General features: G+C 34.7%; 1 protein-coding gene across 1 annotated transcript; it reads right to left on the minus strand.

The window, feature by feature from the left end:
* Nucleotides 117-12336, minus strand: LOC105158700 (histone-lysine N-methyltransferase ASHH1). The gene is given in 12 exon segments (XM_020692849.1): nt 117-668; nt 956-1466; nt 2291-2325; nt 4365-4436; nt 4439-4571; nt 4667-4760; nt 4841-4925; nt 5186-5272; nt 6141-6297; nt 8542-8606; nt 10810-10855; nt 12192-12336. Coding segments are annotated over 11 exon segments (1563 nt in total). The 5' UTR covers nt 10813-10855; nt 12192-12336; the 3' UTR covers nt 117-347.

Below are 12350 nucleotides of genomic sequence, written 5' to 3' on the forward strand. Positions count from 1 at the left end.
ATTTTAATAAGTATTGTATCAAAATACTTAAAAACATATAACAATTCCAACATACATATGTTGATAATGATTAAGATTCTTTCAGCACATAGCAGAACTAATCCTAAAAGAGAATATGAACAAAAGCAACAATACTCCAACAAGCAAGTACATTTGACGAACTCATACAACATAATGAAAGTGAAACTATCATCGACCCATCTCACATGCATTTTAAATGCTGAATCCATGTTCATTTTTTCTTGAATTTGAAGTTCTTCATGTGAAAATGGCAAAACCCTTTATGGAAAAGAAGCACACTCAACAAATCCTTTGTATAACTTCAATACATTCGCAGTAAAGAGTCGTTAATCTGTCAAATGCTTGACGTCGTTCCGACGGCCGTCTTCTCCATGTTCAGAAGGCACCATTTCCCCTCGAGGAGGGTTGTCTTCTCCATGTCCAGAAGGCACCACTTCCCCTCGAGCCACACGCGGCAACATGGAATTCTTGAGAATGGCATAATTTAAGTCGAATTGTGCTTTCAATTTGGCGCAAGCAGCTTGTATCCACTTCTCAGCTACGCTGGTTGCCACACTGTCCTGGTTGTCCCTCTCATGTTCTTCTATTGCAGGGCGAATTTCATCATACAAGGAATTGAGCTCAGAGGTGGTTTTGTTTCTTATTTCCTGCATTGTTGTAATAGCAAAAGCATATTTCGGTAAAAATAAGATAGCAAGGACCACAAAGATCAATGCGCTATGGAGCCATGAGTTGGATTCTTTAACAGTAGATATAGAAGTTTTACTGGGACAGTCAGGTCATTGCTACACCCAACACTTCAGTTGGAATAAATGTAATGAATGTTGCAATTCAAACGAGAAGACTACTTGCACGGAAATAGAAGGTTCATGAACTCTCCTGGAGAAATATGTAGAATCAGTAAGAAAAAAATTGAGAGACAGCTAGCACATACCTCGAATCGTCTTATTTCCTCTTGTGCTTCCTTTGATGCAAATAGTTCAGCAACAGGTTTGGAACTGACATGTTTCTTTCTAGATGCTTTTGTTTTTTGCTTCATATCGGGCTGTGATCTTTTCTTTGAGGAAGGGCTCGGTGCAATGCTATAATTACGGCATGCGGTATTGCTTCGAATACGAGATATCATAGCATTTGTTTGAGAAAACACTGGTTTTCTGTCTTCAAAACTAAATTCATCCTGCTCTTTCTTCACGGCAACAACTGATTTCCCTACCATGTCTGCCGCGCTAACAAAATAATGAGATTCCGTACTGGTAACAGGCTCCAACTTGATTTTAGATTCTGTACTGGTAACAGGCTCCAACTTAATTCTAGATCCCACACTGTCATTTGTTTCAGCTGAGTAATTTGTTGCCAATGGAAGTTGGACAGGGATTGTTGTAGTAGACCTTGGGAAAGGCTCATCGTCAGCAGAGTCATAGAGGGGAATATTTTCAACAATGTATCTGCAGTATGAAAGCCAGGTTAAAACATACAATCAGGCAACTTACCCTACACAGCTATGTCAGATTTTGCATGATTAATAAGTGCAATGTATCTGAAAAGGTAATATAAGCTCCATATACAAAAATAATAAATACCAATGTAAAATCCTCATAATGAAATTGGGGAAAAGGTAAATAGAAACATAAAAGAAAGACTGTTTAGCTTGGAACTATCAGGTCGGCCCACAACTGCAAATACTAGGACAACCGAATTTATCAGCCTCATCATTCACATTCACCTTATATGCCTCTAGTTTCACCCCATGCTCTGGACATGCCCAGTCATTTCTCATTAATACAGCTGATATGAATCTTGCTGATCCTTCTCCCTCTTTCCCATGCCAATGAAAATCTTAACCAGATACTCTTTTTGACTTCTATCTTAATACAAAGCCAAAACATGAACCACATGATGACTCAACATCTACTATCTAGCTTGTTCCTCTCCAGACCTTCATTATAAAAAATAAAGGATTAATGCATACTTTCTGGTGAAACCTCCTTGACAACACATTATTTGAAAGTTGACCTTAGGGTTCTTGGTGGCATCAAAACATATTTTTACTTTGATTCTTACAATAGCTTTTTGCCCCCCTCAAATCTTAAGAATAGATCCGTCTGTGTCCTAATGAACAAGATTTTCAGCCAGCATCGCTTGAATACACAAAAACATTTGCTCCTAGTAAAAAATTTAGTCCTTGCGGTAACAGATGCAGATTCAGTAAGAATCTAAGAAACCCCAAGTATCTTTCCTATAAAATAGCAATATGTGCAGGAAAATTTACCTGGCATCTCCATCCTCCCAAACATGGTTAATCTCCTGCAGCACAATAGAGGACAATAAAGATATTATGGGACTCAATCAAACCATATGATCCATTTTGGCAGCAAAAGAAAGAACTTAAACAAAAGGAGAGTAGAAGCAGAAGATGTAGCAGTACTGCAGTAGCTGTATTAGTAGCAGGAAAAAAGAATCAGCAATCAAGTCGATCTAATTAGTCTTTGCAAAAAGAATACAACTGAAATAAACTCAAACTAGGATAAAATACATTTGCTGTTGATGACAAAGTTCATCCTGCACAAGAGCAAAATGCGATGTGAGGGTTCAGCAAGCAAGAAGAATGTGATTCTTCACCTTTTAATGCATTGGACTCACTATTCTGGTTAAAAAACACTAATGTTCCTGGTGCTGAACAAGATGTTCATGAGTCACGGAAGCAGAATACGGAACACCTCCTTTAAGAAACTAACATAGTAAACTGTGCATATGCTTCTCTCTGATGGCACTTACACACTTAAGAGTTTTTTTGGGGTGAGAAGTAGATCTATAAGAAATATAGAACTAAAACAGAATATATATCAACAAAAACAATTTTTATCCAAATGTACTTTATTGATTTATCTTCCGCCTTACTTATCTCTGTTCTCCCAGTAAAAGATATTTCAGTTTTATTCTAGTTTTTTGGTCTTACTTATTGCATTATCCATAAAAGCAAATTTTCTCATTTTAATTTTTATTCACTTTGCTACAAAATTCATTTAATTTATAAATTTATTAAAAAAGTTTTTAAAATTATTCCAACAGTAACTTGTTCATGTTCTTCCCCAAACTATAATTTGTTCTACTTATTTTCCCACTTACGCATTTTCCTACTGCTGCTAAAACATATTCATCTCTATTTTTGCTTTTTCTAGAAATTCTATCAGTCACCATATTAACCATAAACACAAATTTTCTCATCTTATTTTTAATTTACTTTGCCAAAGAATTTTTCCAGTTTTGATTTATAAATTATTAGGAGCAATTTGAAATTGTTCTGATAGTAATTGTTAACATCTAACACAGAGTAAAGAGAAAAGGACTAATTGGTAAACCCATAAAAATTAATCTTCTCCATCCACTTTATCTCATTATACCAAACAAGGTAAGTATTTGAAGTCAATTCTTTTTGGATCATATCAAACAACTCAAGAAAGAAATTATTATTCTTCCCCTAAGTAAAGCAAATTCACTTGTCGTTCCCCTTTCCACTCATTGAACCTAACTGCCTTAAACAATATAACAATGTTTTTTGCCCCCTGAATAAATGAATGAGATCTATCTTAGGATGACATGTTATATACTCATGTGCAAGCATCCAGCACTATGGCATGCAACACAAGTTTGGATTTCAAAAACAATAACACATGATATCACTAGTTCGTAATTGCAACGCTAGATAATTTGTAACATCTAATATATAGCCTCTTTAATGGTTTGATTTCATGAATGCAGCTCATATGCAGGAAAGAACATTTAGTTTAGGGGTAATTACACTCCTTTCCCCTGAAGTTTGGTGTAATTACACATAGACCCCCTGTGGCTTGAAAAATTACATCTAGCACCCCATGAGGTTTGCTTCTGTCTAACAAATAGTTTCCCTGTTAGTCAAAATTCACCGAACTTGCTGATATTAACAAAAAGAATATGATAAAAATCTATATTTACTCCCAATTAACTTATTATTGATTATTACAGGTCAAATAAATCTTTTTATGACCAAATTATCTTCATATGTTGATCCATGTAAAGAGGTATATCTTCACTCTTATAAGAGTAATTTAGTCAGGAAAAATTTGTTTGATCTACAATAAATTAGTAATAAGACAATCAAGGGCAAGTGTCAACTTTTATTAGGCTTTTTGTTAATATCAGCAAATTCAGTGAATTTTTCACTAATGGAGGGACCTATTTGTTAAACGGAAGCAAACCTCAGGGATACTAGATGTGACTTTCCGAACCACAGAAGGGAGGGGAGTTTAATTATTCCTTTAGTTTAAACATTGCATTCAACAAGATTGTTGAAAGAAGATAAACACCTGGAAACCATGAGACTTTGCACCAAGAAATACAGAACAGTTAGCTGCCCCACACAGACACCGAACGGCAACCCGCCCCCCCCGCCATACCATTCAAAGTTATAGTCATAGGACAGTTCAGTTCCAACAGAAATATCTATCTTTGCAAATATTCCAACTCTTGTCTCCCCCAACACAGTCCATTTTCTTGTCTCACAGTTAGGTTCGCTGCACATTAAGTAATAAATAAGTTTTGTTAGTTTATCTCTGCATGAGCCGCATTATAAATAAACTTCACCCACTTTTCCATCTGCTTGACTTACCATGAATGATTTATAAATCTTGCAAAGCTTCCTTTCTTTGTGGCATCAATAAAATAATTTGCATTCAGAGAGATTATGTAGGCGTCCCTAAGACCTGCATCACCTAATGGATGGAGGTATGAGCAATAATCAACAAAGAGAGATTAAAATGCTTATATCAAGCTGATACTTGACCTTGAGCTTCATAAGTCTGGGATCTTTGCTTTGCTTCTTCTGATGATATTACTTCTCCACAATACTCAATAATGAATTGTCCAGCCTGATCATAGAGTAGCAGAAAAGAAATGCTAACTGGTAATGGAATTGAGAGCTCCAATATTCTACTAAACAAAAGCGAAAGCTTCAATACTATGACTTATCATGGGTGTTGCGAGCCAAATGTCATTGTCAAACAGATATGATATTTTCCTAGATAACATTTAATGATAATGTATATTATCATGAATCAGCAAATACAGACCAATATGTCGAGGACTGACGGAAACTGTTACAAAGATGAGGTTTGACCAAATGACTTACCTTCATATTCTGATCAGCTAGAAGACCCCAACCGCGTCCTTCAGTTAAAAACAACTTTGTCTTTGCATATTCACATTTCTGAAATTTCTGTAAGCAAACACACGGCAAGTTGAAATGAGATCCTCAAAATCATCCCACCCTAGGAAACACAAGATTTTAAAACATACTCAATGTTTGCCATCATTCAGAAACACCTTATTTAGGTATTTTAAACTGTTTTAGCATAAATACATACATATATATACACATACATATACATAAATATATATAAAAAAGACATGATTTGATAATGAATAGTAATTTTTGTCTCCCAAAACACAACATTAAACATACAATACTTATTTTAAATTATCTCCAAAAACAAATCCAAACATACATACTATCTCTAACACACACTTATTTATCTTTGTTTTTGTCTCTCTATCTTCACAAAATACAACAAAACACTCAGAAAACGAATCCAAACATTATGAAAAGGTTCTGCAATAGCTCCATCATTTTCTTCCTATCCTATCAATATTGATCAAGATACTTCTAACTTCTTATGGAAGTCAACACCAGCTAGAAATAAAGTAATAAAAAATGAAAAGGAAACTGCCCCTGCACGAGGAAGCCATGTCATACAATCTTTCCATGTATGCTCGAAAAATGGAAGCTTTATCATGTCAAATAGAATAACATTTAAATCAGAAAATCAAATGCAATATAAGCAAAATGAATAAAAAATAAGGATACGGATACCATAAGAGTTTTCTATTCGCAATCATTTCACAGAGGAAGATAAAACAAACAATAAGGTAAACTTAAGGAAGTCAATACTAAGAAAGAACCCTAAATCTCTAAAGGCATCATAAATTGCTCAATTTGAGTGGAGGCAATCACCTTATTGCCCTAGCTTCATGCTTAACCATCTCTGAAATCAAAAGATGATTATAGTCTATATACTTCATCTCACCTGATTCCTGCAGTGCTCACCGCAAGGGCAGTATCCTGGTGTGCATTCAGTGCTGGTTAGTACATTCAGACAGGTTTCGCCACATGCACTTTCAGGATTATAGGCATCATACTTGCATTCACAGACAGCAATATCCTCTTCTTTCAATTTTTTGTGTCTGAGACAAATAATAAAATAGAAAAAATGAAAAAAAAAAAAAGTAAAATTTTGTCAATTACATGTGACTAATTGAAGCCAATCAGCTCATACATGTGACTAATTGAAGTCAAATGGAGCATCAGGGATTGCAACAACCAATACATTATGCATTTAAAATGTGTGCAACTGAAGTTTGGTGCCCTTGAGAAAGGAAACCTTTTAAAAACAATGATGACATAATTATCTAAACGGAACAAATTTCTAGGGTTGCATGTGGACATGTTAAAATGGAGATGACCAAGAGCATGATGTGCAACTTAGAAACATCTTTCAGATAAAATTTTTTTGAAGATTCATATATTATGAGACAGGTCTCATTCCAAAAACACATGGGCAAGCAGTTAACTTTTCATGGCACAGAACTTCAGAGGATTTCATAACTCGTACTTGTATATATCCAGGGACAAAAAGGAAGTCCAGTGATAATCATTAATAAATGCAAATAGAGATAGTAGCTAAAGGCTTATGTAAAACTACATAATGAGACAAATTATATTTGGCCGACCCTCAAAAATAGATCTGTGTTCTAAATTTCGACCAAATCAATCTAATTCTTCAATTCATTAAGAATTTTCTCGGCAACCAGCACCAGCCATTTTAATAACTTAAAATAGTTTACCTTCCCTGTCAACAAAACAGGACAGGATAAAGATGAGGGAGGGACAGGTACTGGAGGTAGATCAAGTTTTATTAATGAGAATCACCACCATTGGAAGTTAAATAAATCGTCGCTATCATAACAACAAAAAATAGATCTTAACGTGTCAATTTTGAGCATCAATTGATTTCATTCTTCCACTGATTAAAAATTTCTTTGTGACACTACCATCAGCCATTTCTTTAAAAAACAAGAATAGCACTAGTTCTTTGTGTAAGCAAAAGCTGAGCGATGAGACAACCAATGAAAGAAAAAATGCTGAGGGTAATCAATTCTTTTTTCACAAAGAATCAAACAGGAAGTAAAAATGAGGTGTCCAGAGTTTGTCAAGTCTAACATTTCAGATCAGAAAGCAAAATAAGGGGGTTTTATAAGCTGGGTATAGATAACAATTACTTGCAGAGGAAACATAAATGAGCCATCGAGGAGTAGAGTAATATATGCAGTCAGTATTATCTAATATTGATCAACAGAACAAACTATTGGCTGGTAAAAGAGAAACCGCCTAACATACAATATCTGAATTTTAGAACTTGCTCCTAGGTGAAAAATCTAAAACTATCAAACAAGAAGAATGGAGCAGACATGTAAAACTTCAGTTTTAGACTAGCATTCCTCCTCCATTCACCTCAAACATATCAACCAAGAATATCCTGGAAATTTGCTACATTTTCCTTCTTCTCGGACATCACTTATCTATTTGTCGCCAACAAGGAAAAAGTATGCATCAAGCAATCAACAGCCACATGCAAAAATGAATTCTAGGCTAGAATCTAGATGTCAAGAGTTTCTAGGGTTTACAAAGTAAATTACTATTTTAATCAATTCCTGATTGCAACTAGATGGTTAAACTCCAAAAAGTTTCAAATATTGATAGGATCCTGACTTTAATACATAATCAGGAATCTGTTAAATCATTCATATTACTATATAATAAGGACATCTTCTAAAGTTGAGAGATAGAAAGAAGGAATTATATATATAGAGAGAGAGGGATAGATAGATAGATAAATAGAGACGGACAGACAGAGAGAGAGAGAGAGCACAACACAATAAAAAGAATTTAACGGTACCAAAGGCATAAATTCTTCTTTCAACATAAGGGCCTTTTCAAGTCTTGAAATATAGGTTAGGTTTCAGCCTTCAAGCTTTGTGGAATGAAATGCACTCACCTACAAATCCAAATACATATCTGGTTTTTCACTTCTTTCCCAATGATAATTATGTTTCCAGATCTTAAAATGTGTTATACTTCATTAAACACAACAAAAAGATATATAGTCTGTTCTCTACATGATACACAAGAAGAAAGCAATAATTTATAATCGAGAAACCAAAAGATAATGTTATTTGAAAAAGTTGACTAATTTGCAAAATCCTAAAGAGGGGTTAAACACGCAGACACGAAAAATCTCTATGGCTTGAAGATTATACCAAACATCCAAGAGGTGTTCATTCAACATTCTACCTTAGCATATTAAGAGAACACATACTCACCATGAACCTGAACGATTCTAAGCAACAATATCAAGAATGAAAACTTACTTTCTGCCTGAGAAATCATTTTGTCTGATATGCACAAACGGCGGAACTCCCTCTAGTAGTTGGACCTTCAAAACAAGAAAGAGCCTGTTAATTGAGTTGTAAATAATTCAACACAATGAATAGGAAATGCTTAATTAAAAAATAGATCCACCCTTTCACATGTTTCAAGATAATTATAAAGAAAACACTCTCGAAATTCCAATTGCATGAACTACAAAACCGACAAACTTTTAGCAAGTAAATCAAACCATTTTGTGAAATAAGAGAAAATGGCACCTTCCTCTCTCTCTCTCTCTCCGCCCCTCACACACAAGCAGGTTTGATATGCTTCTCAAATTTCACATTTCTGATTTTGGCTTTAAAAGAAATGGGAGCAAACTAGACTAAAGCTACATTCCTAAAAACTTGAGTGCAAAAGCGACTTTTACCTCTTTATTCTGTCTCGGTTAAAGAAAGAAAAGTAATAGCTATTTAACTCCCAAAGAAAAAAATAAACATATAAGTAATCTGGCTTTCAACTTTTCCTTAGCTTCCTTTCTTTTGCTTTCCTTTTTAACTTTTTTCATAGTTCATTGTATACTCAAGAGGAGATATCACATGGAGGTAGATTATTTCTTTATGTTTTCCGACAAGGAAGAGTAAAAATTGTAACTGGGAACTCAGAACAAGAATCTCAGGTGATTAATATTTATGCTGAACTTAGGAAGATAGATGAGCAAGGAAGAAAAGACAAGCTTAGGAAAACGGGAAGAAAAAGTATATTAGTTATGGGTCAATATCGTACTTTATGTTAAATACAGATACAATAGATAATATCATCAATAAATGAATGGATAGTAATCTGTATTGGCACACATAAACATTAAAATTGATTCATCAACAGTCGAGATCGTGGTTTATTTGCGTATCTCACTAAGATTCATTTATGAAACAGGGAGTTCTAGTAAATATCCAAAATTAATTTGGGATGTAGAATAACCATTCTCACGACCAGACTTAAAAAATAGGCCAAATCACGTGTTAATAAGAGAAGATCTAAACCTAGGCTCTTCTATTTACTTTACTGAATTTATCACTTGGTACTAGCAATAGGGCATGCAAGTTCTTTGTACATTGAATATATAGGACATTGGTGCTATATTCAGACCCAAAATTGACAAATAAGGTTCAATTGTGAATGCCAAAACTTCCTTCATTATCACCAAGTACTCCTTGCTCCAGTTAACCCAATTGTTTCAATTGTAAAGACCCTCCTCACCACCTTTCCCTCAATTTCCTCATTTTAATTCTTTCATTTGTTTAGTCACAGCAATCTTTAGATCCAGCTCTACTCACCAATACCAGATGTCACAGGTGAAGAGAAATAACAATCTTCATTTCCACGTGTAAGAGACAGATCAACAGTAGATGAAACAGAAATTCAATAGCTTGTTTAACTTCGTGTACGCAGATGATTTATTTCTCATAGACTAAGGATCTGTAATGTTCATAAGATTCAATATGGCTGTAGTAGATCATAGTGTCTAAACCATAATCCTCTTTAGGCAATTATGTAGTACTTAGTAGCAATACAACTTCTATCTTAGTATTCTTTTCACATCATTTCTTGCAGATCATTCCTCGACTTTATTATACAAGCTATTATTTATTTCAAGTTACATTTTTACATCTATCTCTTGATTGTTCTATTTTTTACTCACGGCAACAATGAAAGTAGCAATACTCAGACCTTTAATGAATATGAAAGACTCATTTTCTTTCCAATAAAACAATAAAGAAGTAACATTTCTCCTAATTTATCAACTAGAGCAAAGTTCATAATAATATTTTTGACATACAATGGTGTCAAAACCATAGTTGTTAAAGGCGCATGGTGCATAATGGCGCAAAAGTGCTTTAGAGCCATTTTGAAGCATGGCACCTATTTGCATATATAATTTATATTTTTATACATTAGTATTTTACCAGAATCAACATATTCAAGCTTAGGCTTTAATTTTTTAGCCAATAGATTCAAGAAAAAAGCAGATTTGTTGAGTTCAGCTTGGTTTTTCCTTATTTTAAAGAAAGCCCAGCATTTTAAGGCTTGGCTTCATCCAGGAGCGCCATGGCACGCCTTGTGCACTAGAAAAAAGCACCATGGCTGCACCATGTGAAATCCCAGCGGCGGCGCACTCACCCCTTTTGCGCAATGCTCCATGGTGCGCAATTTACATCTATGATCAAAACCCAAAGACATGAACAAAGAAAGAAATGAGAATTGCTTACCATATTCGATTCACTTTGCCTACTGGTTCATTCACCTTGAAACAATCTGCCAGTTTGGAAAAAGTTCAGCATATAACTATCAAACCCCATTCAAATCAATCATGCATTCCAGAAAAATAACACATGTGATGAGTAAAGCAGACACATGAATCTTAGCAGTCAGCAATATCTTTATATACTTTTGTAAACTGGAAGTTCAAGTGTGAAAACCATCAATTAGTTGCAGCAATAGCTTCTCAGACAATAGCGTATAGTCTTAGAACTACAGAATGAAACATTAACAAATTGAAATTACACTAACGGAAGGGAAAAGAAAAAACAAACTGTAATACGTTAATACATAATTAAGCATGTGGTTTACATGTTTAGTCCGTGCAAAAACTGTGAACGTATGGAACTGGGACGTGATAATGCAAAGAAAATTAACTCTTGACTATAGATAGAGTTTCATGAAATTGACTCGTGATTTCTAGGTTAAAGTGGAGAAATTGCGTTGTTTGGTTTTGTTTTCATTTTCAGTATTTTCAAGCGACTTGTGACTTGTTTCTGTATCGGGTTTCAATTGAAACTCCAGATTCATCAATTTATGTCATGCATCCAACAAAAAGTCCATACAAATGCACTAATTTCGAAGAAAAAAGACGCCCAATTCACAAAATATAACGTACTTATGTAAGTCACAAAATTCACAAATGTTAGCATTAAATGTCCCCTTAAATAGATCACACCGCCATGCAACGTGTACAAACACCAGTAACAACTCCAAGTGCAAGTACGTAAACAGATGGCTCCAAAAAGACATAAGCATCTAAACAGAACCCAGTTTCTAGGCTTGCATTTCGACATGCTATAATGAACATGGCCAAGAGCATGATGTGCAACTCAGAAACATCTTTCAGATCAAAGTTTGTTGAAACTTCATAACAAGTCATCAAAAGAAAACATAAACGAGCAGTCGAGGAGTAGAGTAATAGATGCGGTCGTATTATCTAAAACTGATCAACAAGACAAACAAACTATTGGCTGACTAGTTCTAGTAATAAGAATGCAGAAACAAAGAAACCGCCCGACATAGAATATCTGAATTGCAGAACTTGCTCCTAGGTGAAAAATCTAAAACTAACTATCAAAAGAATGGAGCAGACATGAACAACATCAGTTCTAGACTTTCATTCCTCCTCCATACACATGGAACATATCAATGCATTGCTTCTTAACCAATTATCCTTCAATAACATAGAAGGCCATCATATAAGTAAGAAGGGCACGAATCATTTCAGACATACAACAGCCAAAAGTGACAGTTTCTTAAACAAGACATTCGGACTTTGTTATGTTGATTGGGTTCTTTCTAGGAAATTGCAGAACAGGTGAGGTCAAACCTTACTCAAGCAGTTATATCATGAAGTCACCACTACAAGTATACCCACGCAGAAAACATGATTGACAAAGTATAATCTCCAAACCGACCAAAATACATCAAATGAAGAAACCCTCTTCGCCAAAAATTCAAGAAACGAAATGTACTGAAAAGAACGGTG

Source organism: Sesamum indicum, linkage group LG3 (assembly GCF_000512975.1).
Source record: "Sesamum indicum cultivar Zhongzhi No. 13 linkage group LG3, S_indicum_v1.0, whole genome shotgun sequence".
Lineage (NCBI taxonomy): Eukaryota > Viridiplantae > Streptophyta > Magnoliopsida > Lamiales > Pedaliaceae > Sesamum > Sesamum indicum.